The following is a 26,149-nucleotide window of genomic DNA, read 5'->3' on the forward strand; positions in this document are numbered from 1 at the left end:
GGTGCTCAAGGTTTTCCACAGCGGACCAGCAGAGGATGCAGTTTGGGTTAACAGGGATGTGGCGGTCAGAGAGGAATGCTTGGGTGGGAAGAGCTAGGTTGAGGGCTCTCCAAAGGGTAAGGGAGTGGCGGGGGATGAAGCCTTTGAACCAAACCAAGGGGGACCAGGGAGGTTTGGGGTTATGGGGCCTAAGGAGATTCCAAGCCGAAAAGATGGAAAAGGATTTGGTGGGGGACGGAAGCCAAATGGTGAGGTCATGGGGGGAGTTGGAGATAGGGGGAAGGGAACTCCAAACCTGTGTGAGCAAGGGAAGGGGGGGAGGGGATCCACGAACCATTAGAGATGAAAGCCGACTAAGGGATGGATTTGGGGATGCGGGAGTCAAAGACGGTGCGGGGACCAAAGTGATTGTAGAGAATGCCCATCGGATGCCACGGGTCAAGCCAAAAAGAAGTGGAAGATCCATTAGAGATGGAGATAGAGATGGCAGAGATAGCTCGGGGGCGGACGAGAAGAATTTTCCTCCAAACCCAAGAAGGATTTGAGGGCAAAGGAACAATCCAAATGGAATCCGACCGATGAAGGTAAGAATAGACCCACCTAACCCAAATAGAATCATGCTTTGAGGCAATTTTCTAAATAAGTTTGAGGAGACAAGCCAAATTTACATCAGAAATCCGACGGATGCCAAGGCCCCCTTCGGAGGTAGGGCGACAGATGGAAGCCCAACTAATAGGTCGAATGAATCTGGAGACTTCCTGCCTCCAAAGGATATGTATGATGGTTCAGTGACAAGTGTAAGAACAATGGGAGGACAAAGTAATGAATTCCCAATTACAGTTGGGCTACAACAAGGATCAACTTTAAGCCCATATTTATTTGCACTTGTAATGAATTAATTAACCAATGACATTCAAGATGAGGTCCCTTGGTGTATGCTTCTTGCTGATGATATCGTGTTAATAGATGAGACTCAAGTGGGGATTAATACCAAGTTAGAATCATGGAGAGCAACTTTGAAATCAAGAAGCTTTAAATTAAGTAGAACGGAGGCAAGATATCTAGTTTGTAACTTTAGTCATGATTGGGTAGACGATAAGGTAGTGAAACTTTTTTTTTTTGGATGAATAGATGAATATATTAAACAACAGGAAACAAGAGAACAAAGTCTTTAAGCAGAAGACCAAAAAGAGGAACAAAGACCCCAGGAGACAACAATAAGCCTGTTCCTTGGGGTATCGTCAACAGGGGGATGGGGTAAGGCTAATAGTCTAGAAGATACATAAAAATAGATGGCATTCCAAATCCTGTCTATAGAGCAGGATTTGGAAGTCCATCTCCGAAGATTTCACTCCCTCCAAAGGTGATGAATCAAGGCACTGTACACTAGTTCACTAATCCGATCGCAAATGGAAGAACCTGAAAAGTTTCTCAAAATCCAAGACCAATCTTGAAAAAACCCATATGATCACCTCGAGCAGGGCCAAATGGAAGCAAGGGCTTTTCCCCAGATAGATCTGGAGAAGGGATAAGAAAAGAAAGGTGCTTAAGGTTTTCCAAACCGTTCCAATAGAGGATGCAGTTGGGGTTAGCGGGGATGTGGCGATGAGGTGGTGAAACTTGACGATAAAGAGATTCCTTAAGAGTGATTCTTTTAGGTACCTAGGTTCAATCATAAAAAAAGAGGTGATATAGAGGATGATGTTTCCCAAAGAATTAGAATAAGGTGGATGAAGTGGAGAGGTGCGTTGGGGGCTTGTGTGATCATCGTATCCTAGTAAAACTTAGAGGAAAATTCTATAGGATCGTTGTTCGACCAGCTGTGATGTGTGGTGCAGAATGTTGGTCGGTTAAAAAGAATTTTATAGATAAACTCGGTGTAACAGAAATGAGGATGCTAAGATGGATGAGTGGCAAAACTAGGAAGGATAAACATGTTAGAGTTGGTTTGGGAGTTACTCCCATAAGTCACAAGCTTCGGGAAAGTGGTTTGAGGTGGCACAACCTTGTTCAACGGAGACCTATAAATGCCCTTGCACAGAGAAGTGATATAATCCTGATTGAAGGGACCAGAAGAGCTAGGGGTAGACCTAAGATAACCTTAAGAGAAGTGTTGAGAAAGGATATGCATAGCTTAGGCCTTGTATCTAGCATGGCTTCAAACAAAATTGATTGGAAGGCAAGAATCCATGTAGCCGACCCTATTTAGTTGGGACAAGGCTTATTGGTGTTGTTGTTGTTGTTGTTGTTGTTCAAGGATGACCAACTATCAATAATTCCAGGAATCAGTCATCATCAACAGCAGCCATTAATCATCACAGCAGCTTCCAAGTAAGCATACACAAGTCTCAGCCCCTTTCTTGGACCTTTATGCCATTGCACCCTTCCCCTCCCCTTTTTCTCTCTGGTGCAACTCCTGGAGAGCACCCCTGCATCGCAGCCCGTTCCCACCCATTCCCCCGCATCACAGCAGCCCCTGCTCCTTCCCCTTCCCTCCCCACGCCCACGCAAGTCACCCCCGACCCTCCGCTGTTCAGCTCAAGGCAGAACCTCCCACCCCCAACCTCTGCAGGCCTTATTGCACCGTCACCCTTCTATTTCAGTCCCTCAACCACCCTCCCCACCCTCCTGCAATTCCCTTAGGCCCACCCTCCCCCACCCTCTCTCTCTCGGTTCTCTGTTCTATCTCTAGAAAAAAAAAATCAGAAAAGGAGAAAAGGAAAGGAGGAGAAAGGAAAAAAGAAAGGAGAAGAAAGAAAAAAAACAAGAAAGAAATAAAGAAAGAAAAGAAAGCAAAAGAAAGAACTCAAGAGAGGTTTTTTGATCGTTCCCTTATTTTTCCTTTCAACCCATACCCATCATAAATCCCTTCTTCAACCCAATTGTGTTTCTTTATTTTCTTTTCAATTTCTATATACCCCTAAGGATTCCATAAGATTATTGGAATTATAATCCCTAATTCTAGGGAATCTTTCCAAGAAACCTTAACCCTAGAATTGGATTTACATCAAAGGGAGTGACAATCTTCTTTTTGAAGTCAACGTCTTTGACAAAGTGGTAATTAATACGGGTGGCAATGTATATAACATCTTGATTGTTAGAAAACATCTTTATAGGTTGAGTTGTTGGAACACCCAGCTCAAGAAGAAAGGTTCACCCATATTTACTTACCAGTGGTGTGAGTAATAGCTTTATATTCAGCTTCAAGACTTGATCCAGCAACAGTGGTACGTTTTTTACTTTGCCAAGTAATAAGATTTCATCCAATAAAGGTACAATTCCAATATTGGACCTTTTATGATCTTCTAGCTAATCAACATTGGGATATCCTACTATGTCAACATGTAACACGTTGATGAAGACGATAGACAAATCCCTTGTCGGGAGCTCCTTTGAGATTCCAGAATATATGACGAATTGCTTCCCAATGTACTTGCTTTGGAGAGTGCAAAGCCATAAATTGACTCGCTATCGATGTTGGTCCAGCACCGAGTTGGCTTATTTTGCTTTGGATTCAGCCTAGGGTTGATAGATATGGAGTTGGGCCTTGGTTTCATGTGTTTTTGTGATCATGGGCCTATTTTATGGGTCCACAAGCTTAGTGTCTCGGCCAAGTATGAAAACTGGTAGTTTATTAGTTCAATTGGTCTAGTTATGTAGCTTCTTCCCAATTTAAGTGATCATGATGTGAAATTCCAGGACAACCTGATGTAAACCAGATCTAGGACAACCTAATGAGCACCAAGGGGCTTACTAGTATCCTACGGCCTTACCAGCAATTCAGGCAAATTCATCCAAGTATAGGGATATTTTGGTATTTTGTACTTTTTCAGTTGAGTCAACTTAGGGTTTCATTAGGTCCAATATGTTTGTGGGACCTTAGATCTAATTCTATTTTTGGGTTTGAGTAATTATTTGTTGAATTATTCAAGAGTCCTTGTTAGGTTTGGATCCCCGAGTTGCAAGGGAATCCCCTAGTTTTAGTCTACTTCTTGCAGCAATTCCATATCTACTCTTAGATTCCAATTTGGATCCTTATAGAATGACATACGATAGGATCCTTGTATAATTAAGAGTCTTTAGTCAAGTAGGGGTTTCAGTTTGATTTATATTGCAAGTTGTAGTTTAATTTCCTTCGATAGGCTATAAATAAGCCTTTGTACAATGTAAAAGTTAAGATTATGATTTATTAATAAAATTGAAAATTGAAGGAGCCAAGAGCTTGGAGTCGTGGGTTGCCTTGGAGTGAACTTGTGAAGAGTTCCTGCAGAACTTGGAGACACCATTGGCTGTTTGGCTCCTTCAAGTAAGCAAGACAACCCCAACCCCAAAACTCAGCCTCTTCCCTCTTCGTCCTCCCATTCAAACCCCTCCCCCCCCCCCCCACCCCAAAAAAAAGAAAAAAAGAAAGAAAAAGAAAATGCATGGCTTCTCTCCCCTTTCCCCTACCCTGCAGCAGCCTCCCATCCCCTCCCCCAGCCTAGCTCTCTAACCACTTTCCTCCCCTAGCCTAGGTTATCAACTTCCAGTCATTTCCCTCTCTTTTCTTTTTTCTTCTTCATTTAGAGCTTGTGGGAATTCTTGAATTTCCAAAGTTCATAGAATTTAGAATTGCAGCCACCTTCTAAACTTAGTCTGCGCTAACCCTTTGACCTGATTTACCCCCTGTTGGACTTAGACACTTCTCTGTGACCTTTATTATCACATCCCCCCAGCTGGTACCGTACCTAAAATACCCGGAGGTGTGATCCACAGCCTTAAAGATCAAGTCTCAGACAATCATCCTCCCACATCACATAATAGCACAATCATGAGTAAGATTAAGTCAGTGTATTAATGTAATTAAAGAATAAAATAAAAAATGAGGATCTCAAAAGGATTGCAAAACAACTCTCAGAGTGCGGAAGTGATGTCAAATAATCAGAGTAATAGTGCGGAAGAATAATCAAATCCAATGTATACAACTGAGAAGAATAAAGAAAGATCAAACCTAATTTATGTCTTCTAGTGGTTCTTTTTTTATTTTTACCTTCTTCTCTGAGGGCTTGTACTCTTGTAACTTAGGGTTCATGTCCAGCTCATAATCCCGTCGGTGAGCAAGGCGTATTCTATCATTGCTGATTGGAGCCGTAAGAGGACTCCATATTGGTACATGGATCGTACCACGAGCTATCATCAACTCCCATTGGTTCCTCAGCTGTATGGTATGAGGGAAGGATCTCCGAACAAGAGCTCAAGATTTCTTCTTCACCTACAAAATCATCTAAAGCAAACATTGTCCTCGAAGGGTGAGCTCAAAAGAACTCAGCGAGTAGTTCACATACAAATAACAATTACAATCCAATTCAAGAACATAACATGATTCAATATGATGTGAGACAATATTCCAGAATGTAACTAACTCTAATGGATACTATTCTCTAGTGGTGGACATGAATTAAGATGGAACACCAGCCTTCTCTAGGAAGGTATCGTCACTCTGATCTCTCACAGGTTGGTTACCGATTTTGAGATCCCGGGTAAGGGATCAAGGCATCCCTCTCGAACTATCACCATGGCTGGGGTTTAGGTCATTGCTCTCTCACCACACCATTTGTATGAGTACTGACGAGTGTAAGGGTTATACCTAGCCCAGTGCAAGTCATTTACTGAGTCACATCAACCTAGGGTCAGATACTTCCGCTCATGCCTCTCATAATTGGTTCATTATCCTTTCTTACTAGAGTCATCGTATCTTATGGCACCAACCAACTCAGACTACAGACTCTTAACTCTACTGGTCATCCACATATAATAAATGGGAAGCTCTCAGGTCCTCTCACAGGTTGTCTACCGGTCTTGGGCGCCCATGAGCCCAGACTTATTATGATGTGACCCTGCCAATGAATGACCCCCACAATGTGATTGTGTTCTCTCATGGGTTGGCTACCGGTCTTGAGCGCCCACAATCCCCGTTGTTGCCATGGGTCACTCGACTTCAATACCCATACCGATAGGGTGTGATATGATGAGGTTTCTAACCAAACACTTCTACACTTCCTAGTTCTGACATCCAATGATCATGAAAAGCGCCAAAGGGCATCATAGGATCGTGGCCCATACCACCTCCACTGATGTTCCAAGACAGAAACACCCAAATGGCATTCCCCATTTGACAACCACAACTTAACATACACATTACAATATGATTCCAATCACATTATCATATCATAAATCATTCCAAATACAAAATAGTCACATATAGATCATAATTGATAAACATCTTTACCAAACTATATTATGAAATTACAGAGTCATAGTGATCATGTCTAAATCACATAACAACAATATAGAACATGTATTCAACTCTTATTACAAATAAGGATGTAACTAGGGTTATTTGTAAGTGAACATCCTCACCATAGAACAAAATTCCCTCGAAACTTGTGAAATTTCCACCGGAATTTCCCATTTTGGGAACCTCGAAACGAAAAACTAGGGGATCGAAAAAAAATCCCAAGTTTCGATCAAAACCGTTGAAATTTGGTCGAAACTTGTTGAAACATCAAAACCTATTGAAACCTAGTTCAACCCAGTTAGACCAACTGGTTCATGAGAAAAAAAATTCCCAAATTTTGTGGGAAACTTGGGAAATTTCGTGGAAACCTGGGACTTTTCCTGCAAGTTTCGTAGCTTTCCCATATTTTCAATTTTTTTGTTTCTTTCATGTTTCCCCAAATACCCTCCATCAGGACTTCCTTATCCAAATTGCATCTTCCCTCAGACTGGTTATCTTAGGCATGTTGATGACCAGACTTATAAAGTTACAGCTATCGATTACCTTGACAACCATAGGCATAAAATGTCATGGGATGTCTATGTTCGTCGGTTGGAGGAGAGGATGTTATAGGCCAAGTACTACTCGGTTCACAGGATGGATCCACCAAAGCACTCCTCTTGGCGCTGAGTTGTACTTTCCTTTTATTGTTAGTTACCTTGTATTTGATGTTTTGAAGTTAGAAATTATATATCAAATGATATGTACTTAACTAGATAAGTTTATAGTGTACTTCTCGAAGAAGTCTACATTGGTGTTATGTACATTAAATGACATATCTACATTGATTTTTTTAGCAAAATACAACCAATGTGTTCTTTATACTCTAATTAGCTTAAATGTAGAATCCCACTCTAAAATAAAATACTCCCTAAAACTTGTCGAAACTTCATGTCGAAACTTGCACAAAAAAGTCCTAAGTTTTCTCGAAATTTCCCAGTTTCCCACCTAGGTTTCTCATTTTCACCTAGTTGAAACTTAAGTTTCCTTCAAAATTTTTTCTATGGTCCTCACCTTGTTGTCGATTCAAAACCTTCGTAGAATATATCAAAGGATGAGTTCAACTTGTCAAAGATTCCTAACAATATGATGATTCAAGGTTAGAAACAAACCCTAAAGGTTTGGAGATGAAAAGAGGACAAAACCTAGACTTAAGTCTGTTAACACTAGGCTTGGTCACCTGGGGCTGCCAAGGCAGGTGACCAAGGCTGCTATGTACGGAGTAAAAGCCTAGATTGGTAGATAACTCATCATTTGTGTTTCAAACAACTTCAAAATTAACTAGAAAATTCTGAAATCATGGTAGGACATTAACTATCATGGTTTAAGAATCAAACATAGCAAAAGGAATGAAAACCTAATGAATCCTATATTAGGTTGTTTCCGAAATCAAACCGCATAATTCATGGATAGACGAGTGAATGGAGATTCACTCTAAAGTAAAGAAAGTAGTAGATAAAGGTTTGAAATCATCATAGAACATGATCTAACATAGTTTGAAGATCAGATTAATCAAAGGCAATAAAAATCCAATAGATCTTATGCTATGTCTTTACCGAAATCATATTGTGAAGTTCACGGAAGAGCTAGAGTGAATGGAGATTCACCTAGAACTAAGAGAATAGAGGAATATGTTATTACAACAAGTACAGACCTTGAAGAAGGTCCACATAGTAGGTAGAAACAATCGAAAGAAAAGAACTGGAGTGAAGAGAATGAATGCTAACCTTTTAGAAAGCGAAACGATGAACGGAAACCTTGACGGATGCTTCCAAACCTTCCTTCACCTTGGAAAGGGTTTCCTTGAGAGTCTTTGACGGCCTTAGAACATAATGACACGTTTTAGAACGAAAAACAATTAAATAGGGCTTCAAAAACCTAATTCCCACAAAATACCAATTTTGCCCTGAAACAGGCTGCTAACTAGCACTTTTGATCAAAAAGAGATTTTTGGTGCTCCGGAAGCCCTAGCTTCTTCTTAGGTCCTTTTTTCAAGTTATAGAAGGGTCTTACCTGGTTTTTCGGGACCTTCTACTTTTGTCATCACTGTACTCTTGATCCATCTACCAAGTCCGTCAACGTTCGAGTTAGTTCTTCTTCCATAATCTGACAAAGTCCCAACTTAGCATCATCTCCATCTACTTTCATTGGTTCAAAGTCAAATCCAATGGTTTCAATTCGGATGGCCCACAGTGCCTTCTTCCCACACTCTGGGTTTTCGAACCTACAATATGGAATTCGGGTTAGGGTTTTGAGGGATTTCACACTTACCATCGACGTTTTTAGCCCTCCCTTCCCCTCTAACCGTAGATCAATCCTTAGAAACCCTAGATTCTCAAAGACCCTGATTTCCAAAACCCTAGCCTTTAAATTTCAGACTGGAAATTACAGCAATGGAACGACATTGGAATTGAAAACCCTAACCTCCAAGACCTAGCCAAGTATGATCCCTATCCCTTTTCCAACCCTAGAACTCCATAAGCAGTCTGTTTCCTTCAATTGTAGGGTGTTGTAAACTTTAGAAGACTGCTGATTCTATTGAAGAGGCTTCTAGAATGAGCCTAGATATATGGCATCACATCATTCTGTCAAACCCTAGCTCCCGGTTCATATCACCATCCCAAGGAAGCCCCAAGGGCTGAAATAGGGCCTAGGGTTGCTGCCTAGCACCCTACGGCCTAGCCCAGCCGCAAGCAGTATTATGCAGAATCAGGGGCATCTTGGTCATTTTTGGTACCCTGAGATCAGTTCAAATTGGATTTTTAGATGCAGAATTTCATTAGGAGTCCGGTCCTATTTTTAACTTGTTATTATTCAAATCAGTCCTTGTTATATTGAGTAAGAGTCCTAGTCTAGTTAGGAGCTCTATTTAAAGTAGGATTCCTTTGTTTTCCAAATTTTACTAGGAGTCTAGTCATACTCTTGTTGTGTAATTTGAATCATTCTAGGTTGAGATAAGGAGAGTCCAAATCAGATTAGGAGTCCTAATTCCTTTAGAAGTTCTTATTTGTTTTGCTTTTAAAGTCAAGTCCAAGTATAAGTCTTCAATTTAGGCTATAAATACAGCCTAATACATGTAAGCAATTCAGTTTCGATGATGAACAAAATTTAGTCTAAATCCCCTTCCCCATCCTTGCGGCATTCCCTCTTGCTTCCTCAATTTCCAATTCCCCATATCTTCTAATCCCTCCCTTCAACTCCCATCCCCCCTTGGATTCTTCACCCCTCCCCCTCATTAAACCTTTGACTCCTACTCCCACCCTAAATTACTGACCAAAACCCTAAAAATCAGAAACAACCTCTTGTTTCCCATTTCTTTATCTTCCAATTCCCTACATCAAACACCTTTCCGTTCTAGGATCTTGTTAGAAATTTTGGGAAAAGAAAAGTACCTGCACTAACTCTCAATGGGAAAAGGGGGCAACAATCAGGAGTCTAGGTCCACTCTAACTTGGGAGTTCTTCTCTTGTTTTGGTTCTATTTTGTTTCCTATGCAAATACAAAGTGTAAACAGCTTATACATAGTAGATTTATTTTGAGGGCTTATGATTCTCTTTGGGCCTCCACAGCAATTTTATGACTACTCTTCTTCTTCTCCTGTCTTATTTCTTCTCTAAATGTAATTGTATTAGAATTGTAGGTCTTCTTTGCCTTCTCAATTCTAGGCATTACTGGTGCAAAGAGATACTAATATGGAAAAGGAAGAGATTGCTCCTGGTTTGAGGGTTGGATTCTTGAAATTGAGGTGGGGGGTGGGGCCCCTTACGCTGCATCCCTGTTAGTTTTTTCTGTCGAAAATTGATGCAGCACCTTATGCTGCAACTTTCTTGGTGTCTTGGTTGAAGATCAATACAGTAAGTACTCAGTTTGTGTTTCGGAAGTTCGTCCTTAGGGGTAGAGTTGTGCGTTAACTCTGTCCAGATCTTTGCCATATTTAATGAAGGAGTTGTGTTGGAATGGTGCCCTTTTTGGTGAGGTTTTTCTGTGTCTTTTATTTCTGGTGTCTGCAACTTTATTATTTTCTGGTTCAATTGTTTTGGTTAACTGGTTCATATTTCTATTTCGATGGCTTTGGGTTAGTTTTGTTCTGATTGCTTGGTTCGATCTGGTTATATTTCTGGGTTGGTTCTATCTGATTGACTGGTTTGAGCTGGTTCATATTTCTGGGTTGGTTCAATTCTAATTGGTTTGTTTGATCTGGTAAACATTTCTGGTTCAGATTTAGGTTTAGTTTTTGGCTTTGTTTCTGTTTCTACATGTGTTCTGGTTCTGTTTCTGGATCAGTTTTGGAATATTCTTGATCTTTGTTGGGTATTAAAGAAAAATTAAAGAAAAAGAAAGGAAAAAAAAAACCAGAGAAGAAAAGGGAAGTCATATTTTATCGTGTCTTTCTGAAATAATTTTAGTTGGATATGGGAGAAACCCATCCAGTAATGGTGACAATAAAAATGCCATGACTGAAATTATTTCTTCCTCTTCCCCTTGAGAGTTCTTTGGGTTGCGAGCAAGAGTCCCAGTAACACTACAGAAAATTCTGCTTTGGAAATTGTTTCCTTTGGCATTTTGGAGGACAAGCGCTTGGCATCTAGAGTACGGGACGAAGTCGAGTAAATAATGTGCTAAGAGTGCTCCTGCCCATAGTCTAGTGTGGAAGATAGAGTTTTGTCGTCAGTATTCTCCCTCAGCCACTAGTATCTTGGACATACATTGAGTAGGCTTCTTGTTCTATGCGATCTTCACTGTACTCATCATTTGGCTCGAGGTTTATAGGTGGACACTTGTGGGTCTGGCTGGCTAGTGTCTAGGATTACGAGTCCTCTCTGCTTTGCAAACTCACTAGCACAATGTTTTCTTTTGTGATAGTAAAAACACTCACCAGGGTTATTACCAAAAACTAGGCTTGGATTCTCTACTCTGATAAGGTTTGGCACCTTAGGTGTGACTGGTGTTGTCACATCCCCCAATAGAAGAAAATTCAACCGAAATTGTCGAAATTTCTATCGAAATTTCTGCATTTTTCATTTCGGAGGTTTCGACTGAAATTTCGACCATTTCAACATTCCAACTTGTTTTTCCTCAATTTTTGTTGATTTCTATCCCATTTTCACATAATTTCCACGACTTCTTTGCCTTCAAACACCTCTTTTGCTCATATTTTGCCTCCAAACACTTCCTAAACCACAACAGCTACAAAGGAAACTCCGGCAACAATAGAATGTGAAGCATGAGCCATACTCAATAGTTCCAAACTTCCCCTTTTTTATTTTTGTTTTGTTCATGCCTTAAATGATCTTGTATTGCCTTAATATATGTTTAGCCTAGGACTATGATCAATGATTGTGTTTTATTAAACTTATCTTTTTATTATTTGCTACCATTTTTTCATTTCCTGATTTTAATAATTATTTTCTAAAATTATGTATTTTTATTTTATGTATAATGATATATAGGCTTCAACTTAATATATGTGAGACACCATCAATTGATCTAGTCGGTCATTTTATTTTGTTGACTTGTCGTATATTTAACCATTCTACCAAACAATTCATGTATGCTGATGATTCTATGCATGTATGCAATATAGTTTGCACTTGTGAGAACTAGTCATTTGTTAGTATACTTGAATGATAAATTTTCAATTTTTTTTTTTGACAAAATACTAGTTCCATTGTGTTTATTATGCTTGAAATAGGTAGTATGCAAGAATCCAAATCATTTTGAGTCTATATGAGGCCTGAAATTGAAGTTTCAATTTCCAGAAAAAAGTGTCCAGTTTTGACTGAAATATCGAAATTTCAGCCTTTTGCAAGGTCGAAATTTCTGTTTTGGTTGAACTTTCCTCATTGATCCCTCCAGCTGTTACCTTATATGGAATACCCAGAAGTGTGATCCACAGCCCCGAAGATCAAGTCTCAATACTATCCTCCCGCGTAACACAATAGTACAATCATGAGCAAGAATAAATCATGATATTAATGTAATTAAAAGAATAATCAAAGTATGGATCTCAGAAGGATCTCAAAACAATATCAGAACGCATAAGTGATTTAAAAAATAATCAGAGTAAAAGATTGCGGAAGTAACTCTAATAATCAATTGCGGAAGAATAGTCAAATATAAATTATTACAGCTGAAGGAATAAAGAATGTCTTCTAATGGTTCAGTTTCTTCTAATTTAGCCTTCTTCACCGATGGCTTGTACTCCTATAACTTGGCATCAATGTCAAGCTCGTAGTCCCATTGGCAGGCAAGGCTTCTTCTATCATTGTTGATGGTGCCATAATAGTACTCCACATTGGCGAATGGATTGTACCACGTGCTATTGTCAACTCCCACTGGTTCCTCAGTTGTATCATATAAGGAAGGGTTCTCCGAACAGGGGCTCGAGATCTCTTCATCACTTGCAAAATTATCTAAAGCAAACACTGTCCCCGCGGGGTGAGCTCAAAAGAACTTAGCGAGTGGTTCACATACAAATAACAATTACAAACCAATTCAAGAACAAAGTATGATGTAATATGATATGAGACAAGATGCAAGTATGCAACTAACTCTAACAGATGCTAGTCTCTAATGGTGGACACACATTGAGATGGAACACCATACTCCTCTGGGCGGTCTCAGTCACTCTCCCTCAAGGTTCTTAAGCACACCTTTTGGGTTCTCCATGGCTGTTGGGTCAATGCATCCTTCTCGTACTATCACCATGGTTGGGGTTTAGGTCACCACTCTTTCACTCCACCATTGGTATGAGTACTGACGCATGTCAAGGTTAAGCCTAACCCAGTGCAAGTCATCTACTTGGTCAATCATACTAGTTCTAGATACCTCCCCTCATGCTTCTCGGCATCTTGGTTCAATACCCTTTCCTATCTAGAGTCATCGTCTCCTTTTCGGACTACGGTGACTCTTAACCCTATTGGTCATCCACATATAATAGGTGGGAAGCTCTCGTATCCCCTCATGCTTCTCGTATTCTTGGGTGCCCACGAGCCCAAGCCTATTATGTGCAACCCTACCAATAAATGACCCCCACTGCAATGTTGCGTGTCCCTCATGCTTCTCGCATTCTTGGGCGCCCACTAACCAAATACTGTTGCCACGGGTCACTCGGCATCAATACCTTGCAATAGGGTGATGGTATGACGGGTTTCTAACCCAACACTTCTAGACAACCTAGGCATGGCATCTAAGAATCATGATAAGCGCCACGGGGCATCATAGGATTGTATCTTATACCACCTCAACTGATGTCCTAAGATAGAAACACCCAATTGGCATTTCCCAATTCACAATCACAACCTAAGCATTCGCATTACAACATGATTCCAAACACATCATCATATCACAATTCATTCTCAATCCAAACAGTCACAGATCTACCACATATGTATAACATCATTAACTAACTATATTCTTAAATTATTGAGTCATAGTAATCATATTTAAGTCCTAAAAACAGCAGTATGTAATCATACATTCAAATACTATATTAAAAAAGAATGAAATTGTAGTTATGTGTAGGTGAACGTCCTCACCTTGTTGTCGTTTTGAAACCTTTGAAGAGTAGACCAAAAGATGGATTCAAACTTGCCCAAAAAGTCCTAATAATACGATGATTTAATGTTAGGAACAAACCCTAAAGGTTCGAAGATGAAAAGAGGGCAAATCAAGGCGTTCTGCTGTCACGGTACCCTTTGGTCGCCTGAGGCTGCCAAGCCAAACCGCCAACGCTGCTGTGTACGGTCAACAAATCCTAAAATTGATTGGAAGCTCATCGTTTGGGTTCCAAATCACTCCGAAATTGACTAGAAATCTCTGAAATAATAGTAGGACATTATTTAGTATGATTTAGGCATCAATCATGGCCAAATGAATGAAGCCTAACGAGTCCTATCTTAGGTTTCTTCCGAAATCCCATTGCAAGATTCACAGATAGACTAGAGTGAATGGGGAGTAAAGAGAATAGTAAAGTAAGGTCTGAAATCATCTTACAATATGATCTCATATGGTTTGAAGCAAGGAACAAATTTCTGTCGAAACTGGAATTTCGACTTTGCAAAAGGCCGAAATTCGTATGTTTATTTCGACCTTGCAAAAGGCCGAAATTCGTATGTTTATTTCGACCGAAACTGAATTTTTTTTCAGGATTTTGGAACTTCAATTTTGAGCCTCATATGAACTCAAAATGATTTGGCTTGCATACTACCTATTTCAAGCATAATAAACACTATAGGACTACTAGTTTACCAGAAAAACCATTGAAAATGTAACATCCAACTTTCCTAATGTATACTACACAAAAAGAAGCGAGAATGTTACCAATTACAAGTCTACTCTATTCCATGTCTCCCTCTTCCGTCTACACCGCATACAAATGACAATACAAGTCCTATGATATTTGCCCTATATAGTTGTCGACATAGTCAACAACTGCAGCTCTGTACATGGCCTCATCCACATGCCTAAGATTTTCTGACGGTGGGAAGTTACATACATGCTTCTAATAATAACCTCCTATTTTTAAATATAAAAATATATAAGTATTTTTTAATATATAAATAAATTAAAAATATATAAAATACACACTAACTATCTTAAAAAGCTCCACAACATACTCCAAAAATTGCATACATGCTTCTGCTAATACTCTCCTATTTTAAATTTAAAACAGAAATTAGTTATTTTTTTTAATATTTAAATATTTGTTTAATTATTTAAATATATATTAAATACAGTAAAATTATGTAATTAACAGAAAAAAATTGATTCAACACCATCACAACAATATGGTGTCTCAACTCTCACATACATTAATTTAAAGCTCATACATCTACTATACATATACATTTTTAGCAACATACATAATTTACTAAATAATTTTTAATAACAGAAAAATAAAAAAATAGTAGGAAGAATAAAAAATTAATTTTGACAATACAAATTCATAGATTAACACTCTAAAGTAAACATTCTTAAATTTGGAAGCAATCTAAGAAGATTTAAGGCACAAACAAAACAAAAATAAAAAAATGAGGAAGTTTGTTACTCACCTTGCAAGATTTGAGAAAATGCACAAATGGAGGAGCAAATCTAGTGTTTGAATGAAATGGAGTTGTAGAAATTAGGTGAAAAGAGAGATGAAATCAAGAGAAATTAAAAAAAAAGTTGAAAAGAGGGCCGAAATGTCTGAGGCGATGTGGCTCGAAACTAGTCGAAAATGGACACTTTATAACGTAGGATTGTATCATTTCGGCTCGATATCATATCGGTCGATATTTCGTGTCGTATTGATCGAAATTTCGGTCAATATGAAACGATATGGGACACTTTTCATATCTATCATTGTATTTCGTTTCGATTTGGAAAAGTGTAGACTTTTCGACCAAAATTTCGTTAATTTCGGTTGAATTTTGTTCCATGGTTTGAAGATCATACTAATCAAAAGGAGTAAAATCCAATAGATCTGATGCTAGGTCTTTACCGAAATCATACCTTGAAGTTCACGGAAGAGATAGAGTGAATGGAGATTCACTCTAGAACTAAAAGAAAAGAAGAATAGGTACTTATAGCAAGTGTAGACCTTGAAGAAGGTCTACACAATAGGTAGGAACAAGAGAGAGAGAGAGAGAAACTAGAAAGAGTAGAATGAATGCTAACCTTTTAAAAGAAGGATCGACGGATAGAAACTTCGACGGATGCTTCCAAACCTTCCTTCACCTTGGAGAGGGTTCTTTAGAGAGTCTTTGACATTCTCTGACGGCTTTAAAACATAATGGCATGGTTTGGAACGAAAAAAACATTAAATAGGGCTTCAAAAACCTAATTTCCCTAAAGTGCCCTTTTTGCCCAGGAACAGGTTGGTCGATTGGGGCTATCAACCTAACACTTTCGATGAAAAAGTGATTTTTGGTGCTCTGAAGGCCCTAGCTTCTTCTTAGGTCCTTTTCCAAGTTATAGAAGGGTCTTACTTGGTATTTCGGGACCTTCTACTTGTGTCATTACTATACTCTTTATTCATCTACCAAGTCCGTCATCGTTCAAGTTAGTCCTTCTTCTAAAATCCAACAAGGTTTCATACTTGGCATCATCTCCATCTACTTCCATTGGTTAAAAATCAAATCCAATGGTTTCAATTTGAATGGCCCACAACTGCATTCTTCCTGCACTCCGGGTTTTCAAACCTACTATATGGATTTCCGGATTAGGGTTTTGCAGGATTTCACAGGTGTAGTGGGAGTGTAGGATTTGATGTTGTGAGGATCTCTTCTATAATCTTGGCTGCTTTGTTTCTTCTAGGCTAGTAGGGCTTCAGCATGAAGGGCTTCGTCAAATAGATCTCAGGGATCTATGATATTTGTGACTTTAAGTGTTAGCTGTATACCTTGTTTGAGACCCAATTTGAACTGAGTCATGGTTTGTAACTTACTTTGATGGGTTCCATTTCCTGTTGCTACTTGCTAGGGAGTTAAACTGCTGGATGAAGTCTAATATTGTCATGATTCCTTGCTTTAGAGTATGGAACTATTCCTGGAGTCTTGTTTTGTAGTGCTCTGGAAGGTACTTTTCAGTAGGCTCTGTCCCCATTTGGTTCTAGGTGGTTGGTTCTTAACCTTCATAGTAAAGTTCCCACTCCATTTTGCTCCACCAATCTTTGGGAGTTCTTGCCAATTTTATTTTTTCTAGCTTCATCTTCCGATCTTCAGATAGATTATGCTAGTTGAAGTAATCATCAAGGGCAGCTCCCCAATCGTAGATAACTTGGGGATCCAGCAAACCATTGAACACCTTCAATTCCAACTTAGCCTTGTTGTGATCTGCGCCTCTTTCTTTGATCTTGCCCTCTAGTGAAATAGGACCGAATGTGCTCCTCCAGTGAATGTTGTGTTGTTGTCTGTCCTCCACATGCCTATCACACTTAGGGTTGTCATATCTGGATTCTTTGGTGTGTCTATTCTTGTCTCTGGAGTTACTACATTTGTATGGCTTACCTTCCTCCCTATACCTATGTGCTCCACTTGCTTCTTCTCTGTGGGGCACATAGAGTTGTGAATTAAGTCTTGGTGGTGGTGGTGTGTGAATGGCATCTGCATTCCTTGCTTGCTCAAGGTGGGCCACCCTTGCATTTATATCTGCTACTTTTTTTTGGATGAATAATTAATCAATTAAAAGACGAGAACAAATACAAAGAAAGATCCACGGGCAAAGGATCAAGGGGGAGAATGGATTTGGGAGTTGAGGCCCCAGGCAACAACAATGTTGATTAATCAATTATATCTGCTACTTGATTAACCACTCCTTGCAATTGTACCATCATCTCTTGCTGGGTCTTTAAGACTGGCTCCAATTGCCTAGAAATTTCTGGCTCATCCGTTGCTCTAATACCAAATTGATGTAACCCAATTCTAGGGGTTAGATTTATTGATATATTTCCCTAGAACTTAAGGTCCCTTGGTGTATGCTTTTTGCTGATGATATTGTGTTGATTGATGAGACTCGAGTGGGGATTAATACTAAATTAGAATCATGGAAAGCAACTTTGGAATCAAAAGGCTTTAAACTAAGTAGAACGAAGACAAAATATCTAGTTTGTAACTTTAGTCATGATCGGGTGGACGATGAGGTGGTGATACTTGATGATAAGGAGATTCCTTAGAGTGAATGTTTTAGGTACCTAGGTTCAATCATAAGTAAAAGAGGTGATTTAGAGGATAATATTTCCCAAAGAATTAAAATAGGGTGGATGAAGTGGAGAGGTGCGTCCGAGGTCTTGTGTGATCGGTGTATTCCATTAAAGCTTAAAGGAAAATTTTATAGGACCATTGTTCAACCAACTATGATGTACGGTGCAGAGTGTTGGGCTATTAAAAAGAATCATATAGATAAATTCAGTGTGGCAGATATGAGGATGCTAAGATGGATGAATGGAAAAACTAGGATGGATAAGATAAGAAATGATCATATTAGAATTGGTTTGGGAGTTGCTCCCGTAAGTGATAAGCTTCGAGAAAGTCGTTTGAGGTGGCATGGCCATGTTCAACGGAGACCTATAAATGCCCTTGTACGGAGAAGTGATATAATCCAGATTGAAGGAACTAGAAGAGCTAGGGGTAGACCTAAGATAACCTTAAGAGAAGTGGTGAGAAAGGATATGCATAGCTTAGGCCTAGTATCTAGCATGGCCTCGAACATAACTGATTGGAAGGCAAGAATCCATGTAGCCGACCCCATTTAGTTGGGACAAGGCTTATTGTTGTTGTTGTTAAGGTTAGCCCAGAATCTTCCAATTTGCTTCAAATAATCAACAAAATTCTAGTGGTTGACTTGGGGTAACAAGGAATTCTCGGGAAGAGTTAAGGAAATGATTGTGAGCTATTAGTGTTTTATCAATATCCCACAAGATGATTTTGGGAGGCTAAAAATTATCCTAGGGTTGATTGGGAAGAAGAATGAGATATTTGGATCAATATGAGTAGGGTTTTGGATACCTAAAATGAATATGGGAATGAAAGGGTTTACCGAAAGTTGCTTGGAATAGTTAGGGGAAATTGAGGGGGTGATTAAAGGGATGAAACAAGAGATGGGAGGCTTCTAGGAAACCTGCGGTTGGGTATGGGAGGGTTTTAGGGATGATCTTGGAGGAGGATTTGAGGAAATCTTTCTCAAGTATTTCTTTCCTTTCTTTCTTACTTTTTTCCCCCCATTCTTTCTTCTGTTTCAGACTTGCTGCAAGTCAGAAAGATGGAAAGAGAGGTGGCTGAGAGATAAAGAAGGGGGAGATAAGGTTCTGCAGGGTTTTGGGGGGGGGGTGATCTAAGGGGCTGCGATGGGTGGGGGATGGTTTTAGGGGCCTATGAAGGGAGGGGGTGGGTTCCTAGGGTTTGTGCAAGAAATGATGAGGGGGAGGGCTGCGATTGAGGTGTGAGGAAGGAAATGGGGCTGGGGGTGTGTACTTGGAAGGTGCAGTACATGGAAGAGGACTGTTGGATCTTGAAGAAGGTTGCTGCAATTGAAGGCAAGAAGAGGAGACAGAAAGTATAAGTTACCTTGGTTGAGGGGAGAATGCTTCACGCAAGAATGGATTCCCTTATGAAGTCCTTTTCTTTTATTTTAATTCATCTTATTAACTTCAAGTGTGAGTTACCATGCTATTCAGAGGAAGGGCTGAGATTGAAATGCCTTACTAATTACTAATAGGGGCTGGAATGGATTTTGACCCGTGGATTGAACTAAAACTCAAAGAGCTGTCTAAAACCTAACAAAATACCAATTACAAGTTTACAACCAAATAAACTCACTAGGCTGCACTAAATGAAACCTTCCATTGAGCTAAGCGAGCATTCCATCAATCTGTGCAAAATATTTACACGAGCTCCATTGATCCACGTGGAAAGACGTTGACCCAGTAGTCAAAAATATTGTTTGAGAATTTGATCTCAAGGCCCATCTTGCCAACTCAATCAAGATAGTTGGCTTGATATATCGGTGAGATCTCACCAAATTCGTGGAACTTTTCGCTGCAAGTCAAGCTCTAACTCGAGGAGTATTAGAAGTCATCTGGGGCTGAAACTTGCTGTCCAGGCAATTGCAGCCCCTCTGACCTCACTGTTGACCTCAAGTTTAGGACAAGAAATAATGTAAATTGGAGTTCCACTTCAGACCCTTAAGAGGGAAACCACTACGCTGAAGTGAAACCTTAAAATGGCCTAATGTACACATTATATACTTGTACATTAATGTTCAAAGTTCAAAACTCAAATGAATTTTATTACATTACACATGTTTATAGTTCAAAAGTTCAAATTACAGATTCTAATGATAATCCAATCATCAAAGTTACAACTTAAGACTTGAGACCTTATGTGCTAAAGCATATTTGCCCGGTCTTGCACATCATCTCATTTCACTAAATGGGAAAAGAGAGATATCTCTCAAGATCTCGGGAGTTCTCTGACCATGGGCAAAATAGGCTTGGAAAAGGCTGTAATAGGGGCTGTACTCATCGTTGAGCCAAAGGACCCTAGTGATATGATCTGTGCTGTAGTAGGCTGATCTCTATGCTAGTGCTATGATATACGCGAATCCATTGTTACACTAGATTGATGCCGTCCTTGTCTTCTTATTGGGGGTCAGTCTACTGAATATAAATTGTTGTCAATTAAAGTGATTCTAAGATTGTTTGTGGTAACTTGGCATGCTTTAGTTTCTAAATTATGCTGTCTAGTTTTGAGCAAGTCTTAGCAATCAAGTATGGATACACCCATTGCATATTTGTTATGATACTTATTGTTGAATAAAATTTGAAAGCCTGATTTATTGGTTTACTGCTCTTAATATTGTATGAGCTGTCTCTGGTGCCTAGAATTTGTTGTTTCAAAACCCTAGAGTGCTTTTTCTTTTTTCTTTTTTGGTAAAATACCGTAGTGTGCTTCTTTGAAGTCAAAACTTGGTTATTGTTTTGTACATGACTCAGATAATCTACTACACTGGGGTTGTTCTTGAGTTGCATTCAATAATGTTCTATTTTTTTTTATTCTTATGCATACACAAGAGTTCTACGGTTCATTTTTTTTTTGGGACAAATGATAGGATCTTGAATCTATAATGCGCTAGTGTCACTTAATTTTCAAAGCCATATTTGTAAAAAATGATTTTAGAAATGAAGAATAATATTTGAATTCAGAAGTAATGTTCATGGTATTAAACTTGTTTATAAGAAAACTGATATTCATGACCTTGTCTGACATGCTTGTATCTACATTTTGTAATAATAACTTCATTAACTTAGTATTACTAGTCTTATGCCTTTCATCGTTGTAAGGAAGAAATTGGTTGGTCTTGTAGGATGGCTTTCATGACAATTTAACTTTAGCATTTACATATTCACATAATGTATATTGCAGGTTTTTATCATATTGTGAAGTTCCCAACCACCTCCCAGTTACTATTGCATGTCATAATAGTGAGAGATGCTGGGATTCAAGCCCTGATAAAAGAACCTCGGTTCCATACTCGGATTTTCCTAATGTAGTCCTAGTGTAAGTAATTCCATTGATTTATTTTGTACTATATAAAATTTAAATTGTCAAAAGTTTCTAATTGTTTGCCTTCCTTATATTAGTTATCCCCAATTTCCTGAGGTCATAGCCTTTGGCAAACAACGAAAGAGGCAAGGTGTTGCATGCCATCACCCAAAACTATTCGTTTTGCAGAGAGAAGAGAGCATCCGTGTGGTTATTGCTTCAGCAAATCTTGTGTTTCAACAGGTGACAAATTTTAGAATAAACTGTCCCCCTGGAGTGTATGTGAGTGTTTGTTTGTGGGTTGGCAATGAAACCACTTGAAAGAAAAAGTAAAACTGTGAAAGAGAACAAAACGATTTGGTGTTGTGAATAAAGGTGTTAATAGTGAACCGAAAATGGAACCAAATAATACCAGAATGAACAGAACTGTTATTTGTCGATCCAGTTTTGGTTCAGCCTGGTATATACATTTTTAATCGGTTTGGTCACTATGTACTGGTAAAATGATACAGAAGAAAACAAAAAAGAGGAAGATACCCATAACTAGCCTCTTAATTGGGTTCGGAACTGGGAATGGGTAAATCCTTTTCTTGGTGCATTACAGCTAGAACCAACAAACTGAAAATGTACCGAGCAATCAGCATGCCCTCAAATCAGGGATTCACCTGATAGTTTTTCTGAATTCAAACTTTAACTCTTGTGTTCTGCAGAATTCATGTTTATTGATATTTGATAGTATTCTCATCTGGACTTTCTTGTCTTTGGCAGTGGAACGGTGTGACTAATACTGTTTGGTGGCAAGATTTTCCTTGCCGAAGTGAACCTGACTATTCTTCTCTTTTTACCCAACTTCCTGACGGAGCATCAGTTTTAGATTCAAAATCTGATTTTTCTTCACAGCTGGCTGGATTTATGGCATCTCTAGTGGTTGATGTACCCAGTCAGGCACACTGGGTCATAGAATTGACCAAGTATGACTTTGGAGGAGCTGCTGGACATTTGGTTGCTTCAGTCCCAGGACTGCATACCGAGAAAATCCCATACCCACTAGAATTCATGCATTTCCTATCTGTAAGTATGTGTGTGTCATATGTTTCTGTTGAAAAACTTTAGCTGGGTTTCATCCCATACCTTCCTTTGCCCACTTCTATGTCTTTGTGTGTTTCTAGTTTCTACGATCATCTCATGTTTACTATTGAGATTATGGACCTTTTTTTTGGTGCACTTGCACAGTTGCACTTGAGATTATGGTTGGCCTGATGAATTCCCTGGCAGAGGAAGGGTTAGACATACATAAGCGGGAAAGGAACCAACCCACTTTATCCGAATGGTAGAGAGGGTAAGGTGTACTAGACCAAGAGTGATAAAGGAGGAGATGGGGACAGCCTTCAAGATCCCAGAGGGCTAAGGAGGGGAAGATTACCTAAGGGATGTTAGGGTCAAGCCATAAGGAGGTCTGATTTGAATCATTTCCAGTGGTTCTGCAGGGCAAATCCTAGGACCCCTGATCCGAACCAGAGGCATTTTGGTAATTTTGGCAAAATTCCAGTGTCTTAGGTCTGGGTCCCAGTGAGTCCTGTTTGTTGTCTAGACCCTAGGTCTATTTATATTTTATTATTTGTATGGTATTTTGAAAGTTATTGCAGAGTCTTCCTCTAGGTGAGTTTCCCAGTTATGTTGGTAGCCCCTAATACCAGTCCACTTTGATTCTCCTTTTTCTAGGACTCTATATCTACTCTTAGAATTTGGATTGGAGTCCTCTTGTGTTAGTTATGGAGTTTTCTTGTGCAAGTTAAAGCCTTAGTGAATTTGTATTTAAGAGTAAGAATTCTAATTGGTTTTCCAACTTAAGAGTCTTTTTGATTTATTTATTGAGGCTATAAATAAAGCTTTCAAAGCCATGCAATCGCAAGGTAAATTGAATACAATTTCTGAGTTTGGAGGGAATCTAAGTCGTGGTCTTCATTGGAAGGCCATGTCGGCATTAAATCTTCTTCTACAATTTCCAGCATTGATCTTCAAGCTCCAGCAACAATTCAACATTATAGTAGCCTTCTACCCTTCTCCAAGTATAGCCCCTCTCCTTCCCCATTCCAGCCCTCCCCTCCCTTCGCCAGCCCATCTGCAGGCCGCCCCTCTATTTCCTGCGATAGCGGCTACCCCCTCTCCTTGAGACTTCATCAAACCTCATCCTTAGCCCCTCCTTTCACCCCTAGTATGTTTGCAGCCCTCACTAGACCCTAGTCCTTCTAGAATCAAATTTGCAGGAGATAAGAATAGATCCAATTGACCCTGATGAATTCTGTTGGGAAGATATTATTCAGACTAGCTTCAGAAGGCTAGTAGTTTCGCTCTTGTATTTTGTGAATACCTAGGCTTCCTACAGATTTGTGAAGGCCAATGGAGGCCCAACCGATAGGATGGTGGAATTTGGTGGTCTCAACTCTCATGACCCTTCCTAAGAAGCCACACAAGGGAGATTCGGTAGCTTTGATTGTAGATTTGGCAAGAGCGAAGACACCATAGGCACATGCCAATAGTGTAGAAGGGTTGGAGGATGGATTTATCAGCAAAAGTCTTAGAACATAGGGAATACACTGGCCTATCTAGAACTGCAGCCCTTTGATGATGAGATCCAACATATGAGTGCAGTGATGACCAGCTACTCTAGCATTGGAAGGGGAAGCCTAAGATACATAACAAGAAGAGACCCTAGAGGGAAACCCATCTAGAGGATGTATTAGAGGCCCAAAGGGGAAATTTTTGGATTCTAAAATGGCTGATAAGGAGACCACAAAGTGAAAAGGTGCAGGGAGGACAAAATGGAGGAGTGTTTGGCTTTGCAGAAGCTCATAAAATCAACAGCGAAGGTGAGGTCATTAAGATTGAGGCTTTGGCATCTGTGGAGGGGGAAGGTCAAATGTGGTCTGAATTGGCTTGGATGCTTCTGCTTAGAAATATCTTCCCTGTACTGAAGTGGCAAAAGAACAGTGAGTGATCACTTTCATGACAAGTCAATCCAAAAACCTGTAACAACTGAAGTAAATCGACAGGGGTCGACTCATTCAGTCCTTAGTCCTTAGAATGACTTTCTCAGGCAATATACCAAACCATTCTCCTCTAGAGCAACAAACCTAGGGGTTTGCTTCATATATGCCTCCTCATGGAGATCTCCATTGAGGAAAGCGTTCTTCAGATCAAGCTGATATATTAGCCAATGAAAAGCAGCAGCAAAATAAATCAAAATGCGTATAAAGGTGAGCTTTGCCACAGAAAAGGTATCCAGATAATCCACACCATGAAGGCATAAACTGGAGCATGGCCCTTTGGCACAAGTCTAGCTGTTAAATGAGCAAGGCTGCTATTGGATTGACTTTAACAGAAAAATGCCATCAGCATCCAATGGCAGTTTTTCCAGGAGGTAAAGGAACAAGATTCCCAGTCAGATTCTCATGTAAGGCAGACAATCCCTGTTTTGGCCATGGTCCTCCCAGATCTAGAGAAAACTTCTAAAACAGACTCTAGGAATAGGATTATTCTCGATAGTAGAGGGGAGTAACACTATGATAGAAACAAAGTTAGAGATGGGACGGTGGACACAACGAGTACCCTCTCGAAGAGCAATCAGAATATCAAGTTCAAAAGCAGGACTTACCGCTGAATCCACATGCAAAGGAGACGAAGGTGGAGGAGCCGTGGGAGCATGAGGGCATGGATGTTATCGGATATATCTGATAGACAGCAGTAACTTCAGTGTGAACTGGCGGAAGAGGAGGGCAACCTCCAACTTGGGGAACTGTTGTCTGAGAAATAATAATAGGAAGATCATCATCCATGGAGCAAAAACATTTTTTTCTTAAGATTTGGGCATCAATGGTTCTCCATGACTCAGTGCCATCTGATTTAGAAAGATGGTCTCGCTGTGCACGTCCAGTTAATACAACTCTTAACAGTCTTATTCTGCTGATGAAAATTTATGGTCCCTTCTAATTTTGTTCTGTAATTCAGTGAAATGTAGAAGACATCATTTCGGTCACAGTGGGTCTCAGGCTCAGATTTATATTCAGTCATGATAATATAGTTTCAGTTCAGAACAGGGGTAAGAAACTCCACCTTTTGTCCAGGATACAGCAACAGTGATACTAGTCTCTTACCAAAACAAGGAACAACAGTTCCAATACTAAGTGAAACAAATTCAAACACCACACAATTTCTGGTCCTTAAATATTATTTAAACAGTGAAAATAGTCTTCTAGAACAGCAGGAATAATCTTCTAATCTTCCAAGAATCAAATGAGAAATTTTGCAAACAGTTAGGCAGGATAGTCTCACAATTGTACTAATCTGAGAAAATCTTAGAATAAGGATCACTGACCTTCAGCCGGAAGGACCAGGAGCTGTGGGGAAATTGACCCAAAAATATAAATTTTTTTTTCCTGATCTCTCATCCCATAAACAATCCAAACCAGACACAGTGTGCGGTGCTGCCTCCCCTTAACCATAAAATAGGAGGACACCTCAAAATAGCTTCAAAATGCCTTAGGATGAAGTAGATAGCTCTGACTACTAAAAGCTCATAAACTGCTGGATTTGTAGGAGCTTTTATTATGGCGTGTTAGTGATCTGAGAAATGTAGAAAAGGAAGAAGAAAATATGGGAAAGCCTTCAAATTCATTTTGAGAACTCAAGCCAATCTATCTTATTTATAGAGCTAATATTAGAGTAACAGTAGGATAAAGTAACTTAGAAAATAAAGTTCAAAAGGAACTCAAAATCCAATCCAAGCTCTTTTTGGGAAACCCTGATTTTT

The 26,149-nt window shown here is 39.5% G+C and overlaps 1 protein-coding gene across 1 annotated transcript in view; it reads left to right on the top strand.

The window, feature by feature from the left end:
* Positions 1-26,149, top strand: part of LOC149006173 (forkhead-associated domain-containing protein / FHA domain-containing protein) — a 67,349-nt gene that overhangs the window by 7,707 nt on the left and 33,493 nt on the right. The window contains exons 3-5 of the mRNA XM_089164525.1: positions 21,220-21,354; positions 21,438-21,582; positions 22,108-22,410. Coding sequence (XP_089020651.1) covers positions 21,220-21,354; positions 21,438-21,582; positions 22,108-22,410 — 583 coding nt within the window. The remainder of the gene's footprint in view (positions 1-21,219; positions 21,355-21,437; positions 21,583-22,107; positions 22,411-26,149) is intronic.

The sequence above is a fragment of the Hakea prostrata genome, chromosome 8 (assembly GCF_041222555.1).
Source record: "Hakea prostrata isolate BN-2017 chromosome 8, UWA_Hpros_2, whole genome shotgun sequence".
Lineage (NCBI taxonomy): Eukaryota > Viridiplantae > Streptophyta > Magnoliopsida > Proteales > Proteaceae > Hakea > Hakea prostrata.